The sequence below is a fragment of the Meleagris gallopavo genome, chromosome 21 (genome assembly GCF_905368555.1).
Source record: "Meleagris gallopavo chromosome 21, MGAL_WU_HG_1.1, whole genome shotgun sequence".
NCBI classification, from domain to species: domain Eukaryota; kingdom Metazoa; phylum Chordata; class Aves; order Galliformes; family Phasianidae; genus Meleagris; species Meleagris gallopavo.
Window position 1 is genome coordinate 9,028,775 of NC_139424.1, and position 22,986 is coordinate 9,051,760.

General features: G+C 37.4%; 1 protein-coding gene across 4 annotated transcripts in view; it reads right to left on the reverse strand.

The window, feature by feature from the left end:
• The window catches only part of NF1 (neurofibromin 1), an 82,709-nt gene that overhangs the window by 37,954 nt on the left and 21,769 nt on the right, over window positions 1-22,986 (reverse strand). For 2 of the 4 annotated variants that reach the window (XM_085240909.1, XM_085240908.1), the window contains exons 16-36: window positions 21,908-22,031; window positions 20,357-20,500; window positions 19,675-19,921; window positions 19,304-19,377; window positions 19,062-19,145; window positions 18,018-18,458; window positions 17,450-17,589; window positions 16,762-16,884; window positions 16,307-16,390; window positions 15,593-15,709; window positions 14,881-15,062; window positions 14,562-14,773; window positions 13,842-14,003; window positions 12,794-12,897; window positions 11,810-11,945; window positions 8,251-8,313; window positions 6,458-6,616; window positions 5,789-5,886; window positions 5,502-5,648; window positions 4,928-5,074; window positions 4,520-4,630 (exon numbers count right to left, since the gene is read on the reverse strand). In XM_085240909.1, coding sequence (XP_085097035.1) covers window positions 4,520-4,630; window positions 4,928-5,074; window positions 5,502-5,648; window positions 5,789-5,886; window positions 6,458-6,616; window positions 8,251-8,313; window positions 11,810-11,945; window positions 12,794-12,897; window positions 13,842-14,003; window positions 14,562-14,773; window positions 14,881-15,062; window positions 15,593-15,709; window positions 16,307-16,390; window positions 16,762-16,884; window positions 17,450-17,589; window positions 18,018-18,458; window positions 19,062-19,145; window positions 19,304-19,377; window positions 19,675-19,921; window positions 20,357-20,500; window positions 21,908-22,031 — 3,099 coding nt within the window. The remainder of the gene's footprint in view (window positions 1-4,519; window positions 4,631-4,927; window positions 5,075-5,501; window positions 5,649-5,788; window positions 5,887-6,457; window positions 6,617-8,250; window positions 8,314-11,809; window positions 11,946-12,793; window positions 12,898-13,841; window positions 14,004-14,561; window positions 14,774-14,880; window positions 15,063-15,592; window positions 15,710-16,306; window positions 16,391-16,761; window positions 16,885-17,449; window positions 17,590-18,017; window positions 18,459-19,061; window positions 19,146-19,303; window positions 19,378-19,674; window positions 19,922-20,356; window positions 20,501-21,907; window positions 22,032-22,986) is intronic. The other 2 variants (XM_085240911.1, XM_085240910.1) reach the window with 1 other exon arrangement.

The following is a 22,986-nucleotide window of genomic DNA, read 5'->3' on the forward strand; positions in this document are numbered from 1 at the left end:
ATCCCACACAGTTTAAAGCAGCTTAGACTGAAAGGTAAGACAGAGATCACAAAATGAGGTGCTGTGACTAAAACACCTTAAATGAATTATATTATGTTGAAAGAATTACATGAAACATGACACGTCTCTTGGCATCCTGTGCTGAATGGCTCAGCAAAATCCTACTGGATGCAAAAAGCCAACATGGAATTAACTTTTAAACACTCTGAGAACATTCCAATTGCAATTAGACTACTCAGTGAACAACAAACCTTTGGGAAATCCTGCTTTTTCAGATGTTATTCAAGGCAAAAACCAAGTCCCATACTGAACGATGTGCTTCCCAGGCTTCAAAGTCTGAAGCAAGCTGATGAACACTTGGAAATGGAAATGGGATTGTGCAGTTTACTGAAGGCATCCACTGACTGAGGTGGGGGGAGGGAGGAAATCACAGATGTGTATGGAAGTGAGATGGCACTCCCTGCAAACTCTATGGCCATGCTCTGTATCTACAACTCGCCCTTGGTCGGTGCAAGCAAAGAGGGCTTCTCAGTCAGACTGCCTCCAATAAGCAGATTAAATTTGGATTCCCTTGTACTTTTCTGGAATACAAATGAGTTGATAACAGAGCACAAGTAGGCAGGCAGTGTGGGAGGCAGGCACCTGTTGCTTGGCAACAGCACAGTCAGATTGAAATAAAATCAACACGCATGGATGTGAGTGCTGCAGAACAGCTTGCTGTGCTTCTAACAGGCAGGGCACTCAGTCCACGATAAATATAAATACCATAACCCATCCTCAGGAAATTCTTTGTTTCAAAATGACTATCTAACACTTCAATATAACATTCCACAGTCTTTTTGAAAATGCTGCTGTCTTTATCTGTAGGCTGCTCCAGACATGATCCAGCACGGCTCGATGCAGAAATATGTTTGCTTTCAAAAGGCTGAAATTGCTGCACAGGCAGCTGCAGTGTGAAGCAACTCTGAGGTTTCTGTTCCCATGCTTCCTATTAATTAGTCTGAGATAGCAGCTTTAACACTTAATGGCAGTACTTCAGGATCAATATATACTGGTGTATCGACCACTGTAGTAACAGTGCAAGGATTGAAGACAGAGAGCACTGGCTTTGGAAGTCTGGTTGTTATCCAGGAAACAAAACACAGAGAAAAAAAAAGGCAGAAGAGATTAAATTTCACAGCACAAGAGGATATAAACTGATCCAGATATGTCAGAGAAATGACTCAACAATGCCCTAGCAACAAGACTTTAAGCTAAAAAAGAAAACTTGCCTGCTGCAAGCCCTCAGATGTACTGGCAGCTCAGACCTGAACAGCCTTTCCACATTTCACACCTCAAAACATGACATCTGGCTCAATACCCCAAAGGAACACCACTCAGCCACGTCCCTGTCTGCAGTGTCAGGCAGAAAAGAGGTCCCACCTGCTAGGTTTGAACAGCAGCCTCGTGGAAAGAAACCACAGCTTACATAGCAGCCCAAGAGAAGAAGTAATAAAAAGGGTGGTAAAGGCAATAAATAGTAACTGGCATGACAAATAGGTGCCATCCAGCCTCATGATTCACACACTGCTTTATTCTGGCCCATTACCAATTTGCCCAAACCTGGACAGATTTCTCCCAAACCCCTGTATACAACATTCACACAGAGCTGGCACCTTATCCAAGGAGCATCAGACATCCAAATCACAATCAGCACTTAATGACACTAAAGATTACATGTTTTCTCAGATAAAGCAAGGAGAAGGTGAATAAAATCCAAGTACAGACACCAAGTATTCAGGGTTTGCTTCACTTATCTATTTGTGTTCACTAAGCATCTCACTTGAAGAAAGGTAGAAAAAGTCTCATTTCAACAGGCTCACTCACACCAAAATTAACTATGCCAGGGTACAACAGCAATTTTAAATATATTTCAACAGAAATCATATTTATTCAAATGTAGAGGAGATGTATTTTTATTTTTGTTGTCATATAGTCAATATAACTTCTGTAAGATATGGAGGAGGGCAGAGAGAACAAGTTCCAACCCATTTTCCTCAACAAAAGGATTGGTTATTTTGAAAAACGGAAGTATTTCTGAAAGTATACATTCTGCTTTTTTCCATCCTAAAGAGACTACTTTTCCTCATGATGGATACATGCACGAGTCTCAGAGAAGCAGTTTCCAAAATGCCTCTGACAGAACTGAAGGAAGGAGCAATAAATGCAGGTAGGAGTTGAGGTATGGAATGACCCAGCTGACCCTTCTCACTTGCCACGGACGGATGACAACTTATCAAGCTTATTCAATTACAGCAGTGAACAAACACAACAACTGGGAGAACATCAGAGATTCCAAACATCCATTTTTATTCCTGTATTTTCAATGTTAATTTTTTTTTTCTATTGAGAGCAGCATACCTAGTTTAGAATCCTGTAGTCTTTAAAATTCTACTGACATTCAAGTTAGTTACGTTGTCTGAAACAACCTGCAGGCTTTAAAAAACAAATTTATTTGAGCTGAACCATGCTGTCCCAAGAACACCATACCCTTTTTCAAGCTTATGTAGAAACCAACTTCAGAATAACCCAAAATACACAATTTTAAGTGTTCACAACAAGCCAGTCACCTACATGATGGAGCGATTAAAAATGGGTCCTTAGCTGAACTTTTGTAACCACGTGTGCATTTAGTTGCAGGAGCCTCTAGGGAAAAAAAAGAACTTAAAAACAAATGGAATACCTCAAGCTAGGTGAGCTAGTTTCAGTCCTGGCGCCCGATACACTCACTTTACTGCTAGTTGTATCACAGCTCAACCTCTAAGGCATCATTCATGTTTTCTCTGCTGCCTAGCATAGATGCAGTGCTCAAACATAAGGTTTGATTTCCCCAAGTAAAAATAAAGGAAAATGAAAGCCTAACTTACATACATTTTCTTATGTAGGTTCTAATTCAGAACAATATATTGTTGAAAAACAGTTCAGAGAGAAGTGGGAACGAAAACAAAATTTATGTAGTGACTGCTTCTTTATGTTTACTATTCCTTCATTAAGTGCACAACAAACAAGAAGCTTGGGCACTTTGCTCTCAATCCACATGGATGAACTATGTCAGACTTCCTTTTTTTTCCACCTTATGATCACCCTACCCAAACGACCATTTACATAAATTGTTTAATACAAACAGAATATGCTGCCAAGAAATGCCTTCCTCGCCACGTGCACTCAGAGGCTCTGCTGACAGTTCACTCCAGCTCACAACACTTAACTGGAAGAGGCCTCACAGAGAGCAGCAGGCCACAGCCACCAGCTCAGGCACCACAAAAGCTGCTCCCAGCCTCATATCAACAAGCAGGAGCACCATCACTCTGACACTGCGCACCCGCCAACACGGTACAGCAGCAAGCACCCCTCTGCCAGCACACAAACACTCCATCAGCAGCAGAAGCACCAGGAGGAGACAAAGCAACCGCAAACAGTGCGTCGGGAGCAGTGCTGGGCAGCTGTGTTGGCATGGCTCTGTACCCACCAGCAGTACCAGCAAAAGTCACGTTGCAATAGCAGCAGAAGCACAACCATGAACCCAGGGGCACCAAAAGGCAATGCGACAACCCGACCTCAGCAGCATCCACAAGACCTGACAGCATGGCTGAGTGCCACGTGGACCCAGCAGCAGTACTGGGGTACAGCAGAGGCACCACCAACAGTGCCGAGAGGAAAGGCACCAGCACTGAGCCCAGTGACGCAGCCTCTCGCTTGGCTGTGAGCACCACGATTCTCCTTTTGTTAACAAGTCTGTGCTCAGTACTTAAAGTCATTCTCAGTTTCTATGGATACTGCTTTGAACATGCTGTCCTCACAGATTCACAGATTTTAAAAGGTCGTTATTTAATAACTGAATTAAAATACCAAGTTTCATTTGCATTCTTACTGTAGTAGCACCTTCGCAGCCTTATTTCATTTGACTCAAACACAGATTTAAACAGAGTGAATTAGTACTTGTTTGATCATAAACTGACTAATATTAACCTTAGGATGTTCTTCCTAAATCCAGTATTGCAGCATGCTACTTGTTATGAATAACTGAAGCAACACTATGGTGTTCACTATATACAAACCTTCTAAGTACTTGTATTACTCTTTAAAATGGGATAGGGGGATTTTTTTTGAGAAACTGTATCTCATGTTTTAACTTGTTATTCCATCTTATACTTCATAATGTGAAGATGTCATAATCACTGATAAAGGGTTAACAGTAATGTGGTTGGAGGGTAAATAGTAATGTGGTTTACTTCAAACAGTGAAAAAATAAATAAAATTCATTTAAAGTTTCAGGTATATTTCTACAGGTACCCATGCAGTCCAGGGTGTAAGAACTATGACAGTTCTAAGTTAGTTCTGATCACAGTTCAAAAACATGGTCTCCAAAATTTAGCAGATAAGCTACTTCCAGAGTCCTGTTTGTGTCACTTCACATATACACTTGATACTTTCGATTCTGCATGTTTATTTTAGACAGGGTAGGCGAAAGATTCCTTACCGCCGAGCAATGTAGTAGAAAACAGGATTGCCAGCTTTAGATGTCCCAGCCTGGTAGAAAATATTTAACGTTTTCAAAGCTTTGAACTCTTCTTTTTCATGTACCTGATGCCTAAGAAGTAGAACATGACATCAACTTTCCACAACTGCCTTACCAAAAACAAACAAGCAAAACCCAAACCCTCCATTTGCATCTTTAAACAGAAGTATTAAGTTCATAAAATCTCGAACCTTTGTTAAATCACAAAAGCTACTGAGGTTCCTCAATTATTAAAATCTACTTACAACCATAGCAGGTGTGTGTGAAACCAACTTTTTGAACATTCCTTCAGAACGAAAGCTGCAGGTTTAATAACTACTTAAATTACTCAACATGCTGAAGACTAAAAACCCACAATAATCTCATTACCTTGTCATAAATTCTTCAAATTTCGAACTGGTGAGATTTAAACTGGACCAATGTGTATCTGCCACAGGTTTGTGCTCAGGTGGTCCCAGATAGGCAAGAAGAGTAGCCATTTTGTCAAAAGGTCGTCTTCCAACAGCTTTGTGGTCCCTAGAAACAGCAAATTTCTTATAAGATAGGTCCTTCTTTACTCAGTAATTCCTGTAGCATTTTGCCCAGTATCCTCCCTTATCTTGAAGAGACTATATTTTCTTTTTTAGAGTTTGAAAACTTTTTTTTTTTTATAAGAGAAATAATGAGAGAAATGCATTACATGTTATTTCTACAAACATATGACAGACATCGAGATATAATTATGTAAGTGCACAGAAAGCTGGCAGTAAAGAGTCCAAACACCTCAGACCCTTTCCCAGTAATGGGCTGTAAGTAAGGGAAAAAAAACTAAAAAAAGAAGTTCCCAAAGTCAGACTTCCATCTATGAAATTCTTCTCAATATTAACCACAAAAACATCTGATTCCAAATTCCAAATGTTCATTCCCAATTAGCAGTTCCTTTCATGGCATTCTTAAGTCTTACCTATTACTGGAAAGGTACTGGCCAATTTTCTCCTGGTTGTTCCACAACAAGCGGTGCAAAGCAAGAACATTGCCATCACTGATGAAAGACAGGCTGTGATTGACGGTGTCACTGGCTGGGCAATCGGACGCAATATCAAGGAAAAACCTAGAAATGAAAACAAGTGATTGCTATAAACATATTATGGAAATCTGTCACGTAGGCATGAGTTAAAAGGCCATAAGAACGCATCTCTGCTTACAGTTTACACAATAAAGATCCTTTGCAGAAGTTTCCAAAGGGCCTACCTTCGAGCTGCATCAAAATTGCTTTTCACAAAGTCATTAAAAGGCCTCATATGTTCTTCTTTTGTAAACAGGACATGGTTGGCAATACTCTGAAGTATCTAAATAACAATAAAAAACAGGTAAGAGCACAGAAAGGCTTAATGTCAAAACTGCTGATAGCCAGTGTAACTCCACTACCAGAAATACCTATCTTTAGATGTTGTGAAACCTCAAAACAAACAAAAGCCACACAAGACAACTAATTTGAAGTATCTTCTTTTACATTATTATAAATATTAGGATAAGACTTCACTTAGGCATAAAGGCAATAATATATGCTTATTTAAAGAAAATCACCATTTCTCAACATTAAAAACGCACAAAGGTCTCAGAAGTACAGAACCATTAAACTATCAATCTTGAGATTCAAGACAGGGAAAAAAAAAGTCACTTCTTTAGAACTGGTATGAACTTAATCAATATCAGCATATTCTCTCTACTCTGGAAATAACGTTTTCAAACAAGGTTATGACGTGTAAAAGCAGCAAGGCAGCTGCAGTTCAAATAAACATGATCTTTGCTACTCAAAAATAAGTTTAACTAAACGTTCCTCACGTCACTCCACTGAAGAAGAGAATTATTCCAGGTAGAATATGAAATACGGCCAAATAAAGATACAAGCTGATTCACCTTTGACATCAGTTTCAGTCCCCTCTCAATTCTGGGCGGAGGCTTTTTATCTAAAATCCCTGCCTCGTACGGGGAGACGATCGCAGGGTTGATGAACCGCAGAAACATGGCGCTTCCGACCGCCCCAATGCTGTTCTGAGGGAATCGCTGACTAACAACCTACAAAGCCGAGAATTACAAATAATGTATCTGCATTAAAGGAAAGCAACTGGAGAAAAGTCTCGTATGGCAGTCCCACATTGCGTATTCTTTCCATAGCAGCCAAGCTCAAAGCTGAGTAGGATTCTCTTGCCTTGATAGGTCTTGCATTGCATGACAATCAAGAAAGAGAAGGAAGGCAGAGAAGGGGAGAGGTGGCTGTGCAGACACAGGCTAGGTTTACTTCAGCTTTCATACAAACTTTCTCGCTGGGGTCAATTTCTGAGCACAAAATTCCAAGTTACTGACTACTTAACTCCAGCCAATGACAAGTGGACAAATGCCTTATGTTTGTATTCAAGCATGCAGTTTTCCACAGAAACATGGATAATTCTTTTCAGATTCTTAGATCTTTTTATTTGCATAAGTATTTCACTTTTATTCTCAGGGTCCTCTCCATCAATGTGACATAGGAAACAAAGTTTCAGGAATAATCTGAATTTGAGGGAAGGAGATATTTGTTGAAATACTCTCCGTCACCATCGTATCTCATCAGATTTGCCAAAGAAGGAAACACAGAATGGTCCAAAGCTGAGTGGGCAATGTCATAAAAAAAATTCAATATTTATACACATATTTTTGTAAAACTAACAGCTAATAATAATAAATCTGATTCTATGTTTCCACATAACAAAATTAGCAGTTTCATATGCAAAGTTAAATTGTTTACATAGAACACAAATACTCCCCAGTTTCTCATACTTCAAACCAAAACCAGAGCAATCTCTAATCATGCTTTTTAAAACAGATAAAGCCATTAGCACATACATAACATATCAAGAATCACTATGGTTCAGTAGCAACTTCATTCACAGTTATCTTGTGAATCAATTATTGATAATATCTTCTTGCAAAATATTAGTTTGAAGAAAGATTTTGTATTTCCACATGTTACTGTTATGCTCAGCTACTGCAAAATGTAAGGGAGTATTTAATAAAAGCCTAAATTTTCATTCTGCTCAGCTTTATTCTTACAATATGTTTTGAAGTCGCTGTTAAAGAAAAGGGTAAGCCTTAGCTTTTAATGACATCACTTCATCACAATTTCCAGTAAGTCAGTTGCAATGGGAAATCTGCTTGTCTTCTCTAAGTAAATAAATACAAATGCTAAATTTTAGTGCTTACTCACAAGGCAAACAAAAAAAAAAAATCTGGAATAAGTCATGGGAGCTTTTTTTTTCTCCAGCAATTCATCAGTTAACTGTTCTTCTGGCAGGATGCAAGCTGAAGTCGTTACCTACTAAAGCATTACAACAACTAAACAGACTCAGATTTTCCCCCAAACCAAAGAAAACATTTTCCTTCTCCATTCTTTTTTTAATTTGAAGATGGCAAAGGTAAAGGAATCAGAATATTACATACTAAGAAGTAATGTTAAAAATGTCTTTTTGTTTACTCAGATAGGCACACAGAGAATATTTTAAATATAACTTAATTCCAGTGTTAATTGAAATGAAAGCTATTTTGTGCCAGAATTAGTAGAATGATTTCACAGTGAGTTCAAACAGACTACAGTGAAGATGTTTTGAACAAACAGCAAAAGATTTCTGTTGTGGGTTGAAAGAAATGGCTAGTAAAAAGGTCTCCAAACTTACTGATTTTTTGTTTTCCTTTTTTTCTTTTACGGTAGCTTTATTCAGAAGAGAGTGGCAAGTTGCCTACAGAACAGAGATGAGCACAAACAAGTCACAGCACCAACTACATACAGCAACAAAAAACCAATGTTGACTTGTACGTAAATTGCACAGTAAAATGTAACAAACATAACCAACAGAAAATGAAATATATAAACTAAAGACTGATGATGGAGGTTTTATTCCACTTGTTTTTAATTAAATCTTGTTTACAAAGCACTAAATATAAAACAAGCAAATGTTGCGTTTCAATCATTTCTACTATTTCTGGCTAGATTAAAAGTCAAACCACATTAAAGTGTTCATGATACACAATATAGGGCATTAAGTTGTATATTCAGCTTTCAGATGTAATTCACCATTCCCAAATAATTTTAATAGTACAAACAACAAAGTGTTATACCTTTGAAATGCGCATTAACTTTTAAAATAAATTTAGAGTTTAAAATCTTCCCAACGTTTCTCTGTGTGTCCTTCAATTTGGTTAGATCCGTGATTCATCACGGTTATTATGCCTTTGATAACGCTAACAATAAACACATTTCTGTGAAAAATGGAGGGAAAAAAAAAGCAGGTCTACATGATAGTCTAGATATTCATTTTGATTATGTTAATTTCAAGGCAAAGCAACCCACCACAAAGCATCACATTCTCCCATATTTTACATCAGGATCTGAGCAAAGCTACAGCACATCTGCCTTCTACTGCTCTCCTCCAAAAAGGAACATTTTGCTCTTGGAGCTCAACCCTCCATCTTCCATATAGGCCATAACAGTAAACTAGCATCACCAGATGGTTGGAGCTCTATCAACAGAAAAGCTTACAGTGTTCGGTGGTTTGAGATCAAGCACACACCAAGAGTCCATGTAATCTTTAGAGTATCAGAGAAGAAAAGAATTGGAAGAGAACTCCTGTAGCTTGAAAACGTGACAGAGTAAAAGCAAACGAGTGAGACTAACCAACTGAAGAGTTCGAAGTTACTCAACACCTTTTCATATATAACCAATGGTGCATTTACCAAATTTTTAACTTTGTATAATTTCCAGAAGGAAACAGTTAACTTCAGAAGCAGTCTTATCCATCTCTATCCATCACGTTACTTCATTTAAAGGAACTAAAATTTCCATCTCTCTTTATTAAGAAAAATCACGTTGTTTGTGTGTTCAATTCCGTATGTTTCTATGTTTTTAGGAAATAGTCAGCACCATTTCTTTGTACAAGGGACTATAATCAGTTCATTCTCGTCCACATAACATTCCAGCACATACATCACCTGAAAACAAGCAAGTGTGAATGTGATGCAGTTACTGCAGAACTAGCAGTTAGCTGTGTGTGTCCAGGTGAAAATGCTTATTAGGAATCTGCTCTGGTAAAAGCAGCACATGCCAGTGCAGTCTGCAATGTCCAATGAAATACAGCATCTCTGTTTCTATAATGTTCCCACGCTAATTAAAATTAGCCACAGACCTCTTACAGAGCGAGAATACCTGATGAGTGTCACTGCTAAGCTAATTCGTTTTTCTCACTCTTGTTTGTTTGATTGATTTGGAGAAGACCAGCAATCATCTGGTTTCAGAAACAAATTATCACTTCTACTGAAACAATGCAAACACAGCATTCACTTACAAAAAACAAGCAGTACCTACTGCACAGAATATTTTCTGACAGTTCATAATTAGTTCAAGGTTTTTTTCTCCTCTGTGTCTGCTTCCACTTTCTACAACTATCTCCCACATCCACAAAGGCTGATAACTCCTTTGCATGTCCTCCTTCCAAACAAGGCTCAGAAAATCTGTTTTCCTTGTTTCACTTCACACCTGCTCCTCTAGAACTCCTCAGGGCTCACAGCTCACAAACTGCTGTGCACAGCTCTCCTGTGAAACATTCTCCTCCAGGACTGGAGACTATATTCCCTGCAGGTCCCACAAGCAGCAGGAGCATTCTACAGGTTTCCTATGTTCGAACCAGAAACACACAAAGGAACAGTCCCACTTTGGTAATTTTCTTTTGCAAAGTTGATAAGACAGCACAAAGTAACTTCAGCCACAAGCCACAAACTCAATCTTTGCAATTCACATCATGAAGAGAATTCCATCAATTTATTTATCTTTGTCTCTTCCAGATTCTCTTCCTCCTGTTTACTTGCTTTATTTATCAATACTGTGTATGTGAAAAACATCTGGTCACCCATTTAAGCAAAGCACAGCAGCCCTTTACACAAAACAGACTCCAGGCATCTGGCAGGCAACCCTATGGTAACTCCAGGAGAACACGTTGCCCGTATCAGTAGGAAGGTATTTTACTTTATAGACTAAGATGTACTCCAGTTATCATTCTACATTTCAAATATAACAATTTCCCTCTGCCTAATCATCCTCAAAGCACAAAGCATCTGCAGCATTCCAGTTGCAAGGTCAGTGTTATTTACCAAATCATATGCAAGTGGACACCCTTCCAGTAAAAGTTTATGGCTTTGCTTACAGTTGTCCACAGCAAACTCCTGCTTTCAGATCTTAATTGAGAGACATGTTACATTGAGATCAGAATAAAGCTTGCATGCTGTAATGTCTTGATTTCACCTGTAAAAGAGCTTATTGAGGGAAGCACACGTAACTACAACAGCTCTCTGCTAAATACAGCCAAAACATTTTAGATATTTATTCCCTTCCACTACAATCAGCTTCTAGTCATGCTTTCTAGAAATCAGGACTTCAGCTAGTTTTGTCTTACTGAAGCCCATACAACTTTATTGCTTTTTGTTGTTGTTTTTAAAATTTATTTATTCACAAGTATTTTATAATCCTTTTAACCTGTTCTCATATCAAAGATGTAAAGTGTGAGGTTGTGTCCACCTGTAAATATTATTCCCAGAGCAGTGATTTAGGTAAGATATTTAAGAGTCAGTTTTGGAAAAATTTACTGCAGGGGTGAAATACCCTTGAAGAATTTGCCACTATTTTTATGCAGAGAACTTAATATTAATAACTGCACAAGTAGCTATTATACTGATGAAGCTGATCAAAGGTATGAAGTTAATAAATTAACTCTAAACAAGACCAATTAAATCAGAAATAAAAAGTGAACAAGTACTGTGTTTTTATATTCAAAATGTAGTTTTGCATTCTGGTGTCCAAGTAGCAGTGATTTTTTTTTTGTTCCCTATTTGCTGCCTTCCCTACAGAGGGAGCTGTATGACAAACTGATAGAAGTGAGTATAACCATTACCTCCATAGTTTATCTTTGGTCTCCCACTTGAGATGCTAAAACACTGAGATTGTTAGGTCTGAATTCTTAGCTGTGATACAACTCCTTAAAAAAAGAAAATATTTTAGTCACCTCCTTACTGCCAGCTCAAGTCCTAAAGCAGCATCTCGTCTTCAAGCTCAGATCCCTGCTATTCACCAAACTTCTGATAGAAGTCTCTCAGGAATACCCACTGAGCACCCGTTATCAGACCAAGCTGTCAGAATTGACAAAACAAACCCCAAAGTTCAGGGGCAGGCAATCACTGCAGGCATACCTGGTACAAACAATGGCACACACTGCGAAGTTGTGGAGGGAATTCCGAAGAAGAATTAATGATTGCATGAAAAAATTTTTCTGTCATTTGCAAGAGACTCCGCTGGTTCTCTTCAAGACTTTCTGTAGGCTCCAGCCTGAAACAGATCCATAAATGTAAGACTGGAAATCAAACAAATCCCACTATCTGTACTTGTACTTTGAGCAGTAACCTTATTCCACAAAGTAAACAGAATTTTTATAGGTACATTTACAATCTTTCACCACCAATATTTTAAATTGCACAAGTAGAAGGTCATTTAAAACTCAGTAATAAACAGACAGCTACATTGGACTCTCTCTTCCATACAAAGACAAGCATTCATCACTTCCAGAGGTCTGCACTATCAGTCTGATGGTTTCTCTGAAAGCAGTTCCTGAATTAAGAGACAGATGTTTGAGAGCTAAACTATTAAAAAGGCGGCCTACTTTTTGGTAAGCTTTTTATAAGAAGAATGATGAAAGTTTTCTAAGAATTAAAGTCAAAACAACTGATAGTTGTTAACAGTTACTAAATCCAAGTCTTGAAGTGACATGAGAAATCAAAACAAAAAAACTGCAAACAACATGCATGCATTCCATCCTGCTTCTGTAACTAATTCAATGACCTAAACCAGATGCCTTCTGGTACTGCTGGAGAATGCCACCTTATGCCTACACAAAAGTATGAAGTAGTTATGAAGTAGCAAGCAGATGAGGTTTGTAAGGGCTCTAAGCCCTCAGGCCTTGGAGAACGTGCAGCAGAACTCATCTCACTGCACTGGACAGCTCTGTAAACTCTCCCCGGGTCTAACAAACGTAGATACAATGAATGTGCCCAGAGGAATGCGGAGCAGAAAGCACGAAAGTGTGAGAAAAAATATTTGCAACAGTGAAAAGGGAATCACGATGACTGGGAGACAAGTATATAAATAAATACATTTGTTCCCCCCTTTGAATCTCAAACCTTGTAGGATCCACCTCAAAGCTGACGTGCTGCCATTCAGAGGATGTGATCACGGTTCTTAATAAAGGTTCCAAAAGCTTCTGCAAATAAGTAGCACCATATACCTGTTGAAAAAAGAAAACCAACATATATGGCCAGGTTAAAATAGCAGTCCATAGGAAAACTACAAAATTGTGTGAATTACGACAACCTGAAAACACTTCATTTGTTTTGGTATTAGACAGACTCTTAAAACATAGTTGTGGTCAACTTCCACAAGTATTTTAACTACCTGGAGAAAACTATAGGTCACTTCAATAACCATAATAATAGATGAGAATCTTTCTTGAAGCACAGTGACTCAACACCCCATCTCCGTATAGTACATCACATTTTATACTGAAGTGAAAGCACAAACAAGAGCTTGCAATTTGTCTCACCATCTTTAAATTGGCCATTAAGTAAAAGGTCACCGCATTACTGAGGTGGACATACGTTTTAAGGGACCTACTATGACTAAAGATTACATAGGTTAGGATTTCAAAATAACTGAACTCTGTACAAGTATTTAGTTGTTTTTACCAAGTTAGATCTTATAAATATCTAGTAATGTTTGTCTTCAAACCTACAAATCTTACATATGTTTTTGTTAAGCAATCAGTCAGATTCTTCCACAATACAGAGCACACAGACCGAGAAACGAAACATTTATTACTTTGGAAGCTTTCAAAGGGACTAAATGCAAACTTAAGCCCAACGAGTTGAGCCAGACAGTGCTGGTAAAAGGTTATTTCCAGAAGGATTGGTATTTTTTATCTACAAAATTACTTTCATCAACAAAAATTATTTCATCAAGCATTAAACACAAAACTCCCTAAATTTTCAAGAGATGTCAGTGAGACGTACAACTAATTTATACTGAGTTTAAATTTAAACTTTGTACTATTTCCATATAACTCATTTTCTCAAATGCTTGACACCATAGATGGTTAGCTTTGTATTTTCATATTACTAAACCGTTCCTGTTGTTGACATGATTTGTAGCAGAAAGAAAGGTTAGATAACATACCTTAAAACAAAAAGTCATTATTTTACTAGCTAAGCTGTTTCCTCGGAAGAGTGTCTGCATGGAATCTGCTAGCTCAACTTCCTTTGAAAACATATTCCAAAGTAGCTGGTAGAGCAAGTGCCGGGAATCAAAGAGTGTGACCAGAACGCGAGCTAGCTCATCCTGGAAGGAATCAAGGAAACGTTCATCTGAGCACCCAGTTAAAGCTTGTACTAACGCTTTACATTTGCTATTTGCATGTAAATATCCAATTAAGCACACACAACCTTTTCTTAAATCTTCCCTATGCTACTGTGTGAAAGTCTCTTTCATTATAACTCATCATGCAATTTCAGAACGTCCAGATAGATAAGCAGTTATTCTGCTGTATAACAAAGAATCTTGCTAAAATCTCCACAGAGGAGCAAATAGTTTTGTTTTTCTGCATTACAGCACACAATCTGTAATGAATAACGTCAATCAAAACAAATACATTATAATAGCTGCATATAAAATTACTTAGACATCAACTAAAATTTAAAATAAAACTCATTTGTAATTAAGATCTCTTAAAACTGAATACATTTTTTGAGAATATACTAAGAAAAGCTAACTATTACAAAAGAGAGGTCTAATCTCACTTTGGTGGGCACCGTTACACTTCAAAAGTGTTTGCACTAATTATTTCAAGTCTTATTATTTTCAAAAAATATAGGAAATAAAATGCAGGAATCAACTCACCCACTGAGAACAAGGCACCACGTTCGCTAGAGCCATAGCAATAGGAAGCTCCCCCTGATCACCCATCATCGTAACCAACTCCACCAGCCTCTCAAACCGATCTGCCAGCACCGTTTCTGCTAACGTATCAAATTCTGTTCCCTGCTGTAGAATTTTGGTGAGGACTTCCATAAATGTAGCTCTTGTCTGGAGGTCTTTATGATAGCCCAAGCCTCATTTTAAAAAAGCAAAAAAAAAAAAAATCCAATAAAGCAACTAAAAAAACATGTAAAAATAAATGGAATACGTAATTACACACAGTTTTCTCCAATTACATTACCTATTGAATGCATAAGACCACTGTCCACATTTGCATTGAGTAAATTTGACATCGCAAGAACAGTGCAGTGCCGGAGCGAAGCCAGTCTTCGGGACATCCCACGTTTCCTGCCACCTGTTTGTGCACTTTCATCTTCAACTTCACTACAGTCATTTAGAAGGTTCATAAACAGGGTGAAATATCTAAAGGAAAAGATAACGACTTGGATCACTGAAAGATTATATGAAGGCAACACTATGAAGATTTGCATACAAAAACAAATAAACCATAAGCCTTCAAAAAAAAAATCCCATGCGTGTGCCAAATAATCTTTTTTGTAATACTGTCTACATTGTCTAAGAATATCTTGAAACAACAGGAATGCAATGCTCTAGAAACATGTATACAAATTCCTCAGATCAAGAAAATGAATTTCACAGGTGGGCCTTTACAGTTAAATATAATTTCAAACCCAGTTATTTCCTCTCCCATGAGTTAAAGATATATCTATGTTTAAGGGGAAACAAAACCAAACCAAATAATTGTTTTCTAAACAAACATGTTTCCATAAACATAGGAGACAGATTGGTGAAATGGTGAATGTATGAGGTAACTTTGGACAATTAAATTAATTCAGCTGGAATAAAAAAAACAGTTTGTAGTAAAAGTAATCATATGGTGCATGTACTTGGAGCCACTGTATAGTAAAAAATAGTTAAAAGTCACTATTTACTTAAGAAATAATTGAGATTTGGCTTCCATCAAATCAACACCATCTCCTTCTTCAGGCTGTAATGGAAGCCCAGCGAGAAGAGAGACCACCGCTTCCATACTTGCTTGGTCCAAATCTCTGGGGAAAAAAAAAAAAAAAAAAAAAGAGCTGTGAATCATTTCAGATTTCAGCAGCATTGGTCTCTGCTCCCACTTGAAGATTTCTCTTCATGCACCAAATCTTCCACTTACACACCTAATTGTAGCTGAAAAGTCTACCAGAATAAGGTCTGCATTCTGTCCAGCAGGAAAACAGCAATCACAGAATGCAGTACAGGTTCAAGCAACACATTATTAAAGGACAACAACTGAAAAGCAAGTATGTCACTAAAAACATTTAACGCTAACTTTTGATGACTTTATAATGTATCATAGGACAACCTAACTTCATAAATGAAAGCAAACAATCCTAATGCTAAAAAAAAAAATTGGATTAAGGAGAATTGAATAGAAATTGGAACACTTTGAAAGAACCCTCAGGAGCCATGTCAGTGAATGCTATGCATTAAATACAATCCTGTTGCTGCCCATCAAAAATTAAGTTTCAGTTTTGGCATTTTCCTTAAAATTATGACCACTAAAGAAATTCCACACAGTCCAGCTGATCCATGGACATCAAATGACACCAGAAACACCATCAGCATTTCAGAAACAGCAAAACAGCATCCTTCCATACCTTGTCAAACACTTCACATCTTCATCTGTTGCTTGATTAGATGTTCCCATAACCCAGTCTGTCAAATATTCCACCATTTTGTTCCTGTAAAATATACACACACAAAATTGCTAGCTTTTGGTTATTAAATAACTATCCATTCCCTCAAGCACACTCACTACCATTTATCTCATCTTAATTATTACAAATTCGGATTTGAATCGCACAGTGAAGTTCTAGTGGACCAAGGAATACCCCATCCAGCAACACATGCAGATTTATTTTCTTTTTGTTAAAACATACATTTAGCATCCCTAAAGTCAAAATAAAATTTTAATGTAGCATCAGATTCTAAATTATTAAATTTGAGGACAAGGACTGTTATGAAAAAGTGCTGTTTTTTTTAAACAAACAAACATGTAGCGGAACAAAATTACACCTGAACATGTTTACATTGTCCTAAATACTTTACTTACCTAAATTTCATTTCTTGGCAGAATGAAAGGTCATCTCTCCGCTCCATCATCACTTCCACCAACTGACAGAGTTTAGTTTTTATTTGAATCGCATGTACCAAGTTTCCAAGTACACGCACGTACCTGGGGATAAATAGCAAAAAGATGAAGGAGATACTTCGTGGTGCACAAAAAATGGCCCACACATCTGACACATCTTTCCAACCTCACTTCAGAACCTACGCACTGGCTGATCAATGGACCTGCATAACAGACCAGTGAGTGTTTGGGCCGATGTTTTTTACCAAGTGAGGAAAGCAACCCTTATATATCAGCTAAAGATGGGTATCAAATTTCTTCTGGTCAAAAAAGTTTCCTATCAGTATAAAACTGAACAGAAGCCTGCTCGTCAGCTGACTGCTAACCACTAACACAACTGCATATAAAAGAATGAAGGAATACTTCCAGGAAAGGAGGTGAGCAATAGAATGGTTGGGTCTGACAAAAAAAAAAAAAAAGTCACCTTCCATCAGTTCACTTAACACTATGGCACAACCAGTCTCCATGACTAGTGAACCTCTTAGGACCATAAGAAAGGGGACTGCAATCAACTTCCTTGATGGATGCAAGCAAAGGTATGAACTAAAAGAGTCTAATTTTTCTCCTTAAACATATTACTTTGTATGGGAAAGTCAAGAAGGTTTCTCACCTAACCAGGTTTAGCATCATTGTCTCAATACTAGCTTGTCCAAGATGTTCTGAGCTCCCTTCTGTATGATTGTCAAGCAAGTTCTTCATTATAGCAATGGTTTGTTCTACAAATTGTGTGTTGGTCTCAGTTAACAAAACCTACAGGAAGAAAGTTTCTGGTCTTAGTTATGGACAGGAAAAAAAAAAAGGGGGCCAACTGTTTATCAAATATACTGCAGAATTACAAAATCTAACAGACAAGCACTTTTCAATTATTGCTTGATCAAAAGAATGTTACTGTATGTCATTATTAAAATAGGCTAACACTAACGAATCTTAGAGATTCTGAGAACATTCTCACAGGCTCTGTTGTCTAAGAGTTTACTAAGAATTCAAAAATATTTTTAATAACTTTATGCTAAATACAACTTGGAATCAAATACAAGAATTACATGAAGCATGCTCTCAAACAGTCACAGCGTTAGCAGATTTTTTGTACAAAACACAGACACCTCATTTCAATTACCAATGTGAAAGACAAGACTGATGCTTTTTATTAAGATATAAATGTGAAGGAAACACTTTACCTGTCCTTGAGAATCAAAAAATTTGCTGATGGTATTCTTCAATTTGTTAAATAGCATTGGATAAAGTGCTGGACTCAATTCCAAACCCACCAGATCTTTAATATTAGTCCGTATTTGTAGTCCCACTTTCTCATGGTTACAGACCATCAGAGTCAATAATCGATCTATGAATTTGCTAACAGGAGTCTCTGCGTTTCCCTCAGTGGATACCATAGATATCATGGAGCCCTTACGCTCATTGACTGGGCCCATGGGTGGACTGTAGGTTGCTAATCCTGCATTGCTACGATGCTGTAGGCACACTCCTCCGAGGGCACAGAGGAATCCTGTCATGTTGATCCACTCCTGAAGAGAATCTGTGTCAGACAAGTCTATGGAGCCTCCCCCACTAACATGTGACATTCGTCTCTTAACAATTGTCTTATGAAGACTTTCAGTAACCTGAAAAAGAACAACTCAAGATGAAATCTCTTCAATTAAACAAAAATAACAGAGAGAGATCAGAATTTGAAAGTATTCCATATCAAATCCTGCCATTTAAGATTCCAGTCTCAACAATTTTCTAAGATTTGCTTTTTGCAGTTTATTTTGATAAAAGAAATCTATCCAGAGGAACTACTCTTGAAGATGTTGAAAAAACAAGGCTAAAAATGGCCCAAAGTGGGTTGTCTAAATGACTCCCTGCTGAATACCAGGATAAAGCATATTTAAGTGATGATTGCCAGCAGCTTTTTGTTTTTTTTAAAGGAAAACAAAAAAAAACACCAACCTTTCAGTGGAAAGGACTGCACAATTTCTCTAGTAGTATTCCAGAGTACTCTTTTCACTTTATAAGTTTAGACTCCATCTATCTTACAGCAATTTAAGTAAAATTATTTCTCTTATCAGTGGGCACAGAGGACTGACTTCTGGAATACTATCACGGAACTTATATCCTCCTACAGAACTAGCTGCCTAAGTTAAAGTTAAATTCCTTAAAATACATAAACTTAAATATTTACTTTGAACTTCTTAGTGTTGAACCTATGGAAAAATGATAGTCACCTGCCCATCTTCCATTTTGGTCTTTGGATAGTTAAGGATTAGTTTTGTAGCTTGCTCCCATTTTGCATGTGTATCCTCCCAAGCCTAAAATAAGACATATCAAGATTTAACTTCAAAATTAATTGAAACAACAGTCTTTTCTGTGTTAAAAAAAAAAAACAAATCGTATCAACCAACCAAAAAAACACAAAAAACAAACACAAAACCAACAGATATGTATATGAATTTATAACAAAGTTTACCTCTGTGTTCCCTGCAGTTGGATGTTCAATACGTCTTAATAAAGCCATCACTCTTTTCTGAAGAGCTGCTCTCCCTACAAAGAACAGAATATTTATCAAATAGGTTTTTGGAAAGCTACCTGCATCAAATATGAGATCTTTGAAAGTAATTTTTAAATTAGCAAGAGGAACATAACCCCTTAAAATGTTTCAAAAAAGGTTCTCCCTGTTACACTTTCAAGTCATCACAGACGCCCAAATTCCCGTTTTGTTCCACCTATTTCAGTGAAAGCAGGAGTTACACTTGAATCAAGAATCTTATTTAAAGAACTTCAATCCCAACAGTCTTATTACCCAAGGGCAAAGATATTTTTGAGACTCATCATTCCTACCTGTTGACATCATATTGCTAACAGATGCAAACTCCATGAAAGTGTTGTAGTTTGGCAAAAAATTATGAACTGAAACTTCATCTACTCCACATCTGATATCTGCTTCCTCACAGAGGTGACGGAAACAGGACATTGCAACAAGGACTGCCTCAATATCCGGACTCCACAAAAACATGTATAAGGCGACTTCCAATTTTGTTTGGGCCTGGCGACAAATAGGTGTTCCACTGCATCCTGCTGTACTTTCCTTGGGAAACAGAATTCCAAATTTGGTAATATTGCCTAGGAATACGACTGTTTTCCTAAAATTTAGCTTTATCCAAGATCTTTCTGAAATTTGCTTTTATTCGAGAAGAATAAACAGTCCTAACCAAGATCTGAACTCTACTGTATATGACACTGCATAAACAAAGTGGCAAGAAACGACCTTCATAAAGATAACCATGTACTTCCGGAGGTCCCATTGATACTAGAAAACTGTGTGCCAATAAACAAATTTTTTTGCTCATAAAAGAGCAGCTAAACTGTAGATCACTTTTTCCTGCAGCTAAACAGTAGATCAGAAAACCCTGTCTGTCAAATGGCATACCTTACAGAAATGTTTGATATTTTGATCTTTCGCAGTACATTCTAACTGCATGCAATACTTTAAAAGCTGAGATTTCAGGTTTATGTTACTTACCATGGAAGAATTTCCTTTCCCTTTCCTGAGGGTGGCTCCAGGAGCACAGCGCATCATCTCTTCATGGTCAAGAGACATCTGACTAGTTCCACCTCCAGAGACATCATACAGGAAGAGAAAGTGACAGGAAGTTCTGTCTGATTGCTATGAAGAAAAGAAAGAAAAATAATAAACTACCTTATATTTTAAAACAATATGATTCAGGACATGGCACTACCATGGCAAGGGAAAAAGCCCCTCAGAATTTACAATGTATTTTTCACAATTGTACTCCAAGAGGGCCTTATAAATACACCCATATAAACAGTACCTTAGAATGATGCTTTCCCTTAAGAAAATGAAGTATTTTGAGAACCATTTTCAAAATGCATCACCTTGAAGTAAGCACATGATGCCTTCTACTCCCCTCCTTGGGTCTGCCCTTGAAATCCCAGTAGGTTTCTTGGTTTTACTCCACAGAACACATACCAACATAATTATAGTTTAAATGCAATTAAGTCTAAAGAAGCCAAGCTCAGCAGTAGTGTAAATTCTTCATATACTTTGTATTTTAACATAAAAAGTAAAAACCGAGAACATGAAGCAGAGCTCTAGAAACAATTATTATCTTTTTTTTATCCTGATATTAATAATCATTCCCTAAGCATTATGAAGGAAGAGATTTTTAACAACTAAGTCTTCTCCACTGAAAGCAGAATTACAATAATAAGCACACTCTGTGTCTCAAGGACAGCTGATTCCTACCTTCAGGGCAAAACATAAAAGTCTTCCCAAATTCATAAAAAGCCAGAATGCCCATAGTCCTGAGCTGCAGTATGAGATCATAGTTTACAAATGTACATTATGTTGAAGATAAAGAAAAAAGCCTACCACTCAGCATCAAAACAAACTCAAAGTCTCCATCAGTAACAGCTACCAAAGTTGAAAAAAGAATGAAGATCATTTAAAGATAAAAATGCTCTTGGTACAATGGACATTTAAGCATGTCACGTATCACACATGACATCTTCTCATGTTAATACATCTACTCACAAGCCAGACAGAAAAAAACAAACTCTTTATTTTCAGTAGTAGGCCTTTAATTTAAAAAGTCTGGTTTTAATTCTAGCAAGTATAGAGTTCAAAGTGTGTTCAGCTCAGAAAAAGCCTTTCAGTATTCGAAAGAAGCAAGTGAGGTCTAGGACACATATGAACACAAGATCAGTGAAGTACATTTTCTCATAACCATCTTCCCCTCTCCCTCCTCTTGCAGACTATTTCCCCTGTATTAGGGAAATAAGTGTAAGGCATCACCTCCTCAGAAATAACTGAGGTTTTGGAAAACCATTTTCAGGGAAAGTAAAACAATACATGTAGCTGAATCCTCACCCTAACTTCAGCTAAGGGTTCTAATCACAGACACCTCACAGCATTCTCTCACAGATGACAGAAGACAAAGCATTTTTCTCTTAGTGGAAATCAGAAAACAGAAAGTGTAACTGTAGCTACTAACACTCCTTCAAATCATAAAAATAACCTCATAAGGAGAGTGACACAATGGATATTACATACTTTATTTTTTAGAAGAAATTTATTCCTACAGATGAGAATCTCTCGCAGCCACTTGAGGATTTCTGTACTGCTGAGCATCTGATGACTGGTTAATTTCTTGCAGATATAAAAAAGCATTTGTGAACTGCAGCAAAAATGAAATGAAGCATTAATTTGATCATCTAACAACAAAATATTTGAAAAAGATATTACTACATTTTACATAGAAATAGACGATTAGCATGAATATCCTACAGATGTACTAACATCTTCTTTTAACTTGTATAATAGATAGCACTATAGGTGTGTACTTTAAATGACACGATCCCCTCTGACCCTTCCCACCGCCCAAATGGCCTCAATAGTTCCCTAGAGGAAGTTAAGCAATTTGGGTACTTGTTAGAAGTCCAGACTCCAGGGCTGTCGATTCAGAAGTCCTCCATTTATCCACAGAACAGATACAGCACAGACAGTGGCAGTACAAGTTTACCTACACTGCTCTGATAACGTGTCTCAACTCTGTTCTGGAAGGAACACATCTAGGGATGTTCCTTCTTCATATCCATTCAGGCCTCACACTCTCTGTTAAAACTGCCAAAGGGTCCAAATTAGTGTCAATTTTAAAGGGTTTTTCCCCCAGCCCGAACAGACCGCAGATTCATTTCTACTACTAGAAATTACAGTCATGAGTTTGTTATCGCCCAACTAGGCAGGACTCAGCCCCAAAACTATCCCATAATAAGCCCTTAGAGCCACCTCTAGCACTCATGCAGGCCCATCTGTTGATGCCAATGAAAGTGTACCACCTAGACTTTAGACTTTCTTCCAAAACAACCTCCTGTACCAAAATGGAAGAGATCACCAAATTCTCTTCTTAAGTTGGTCAACTCATGCAGTTCTTAAAATTCTGAGTTTACAGGCTCCTTAATTTTTGGTTCAGCTCTTTTTGTAACTGACTTTTTTGGAACTTTGTTTACCTTAGTATTCTCCAATAAATCAACTGCAACAGCTGCTGTGAAGTTATAAAAAGCAAGACAACTTTACCAATAAAAATTCTTTAAACACACGAGAAAGACAAATGGAAACCACAGGTCAGGGTC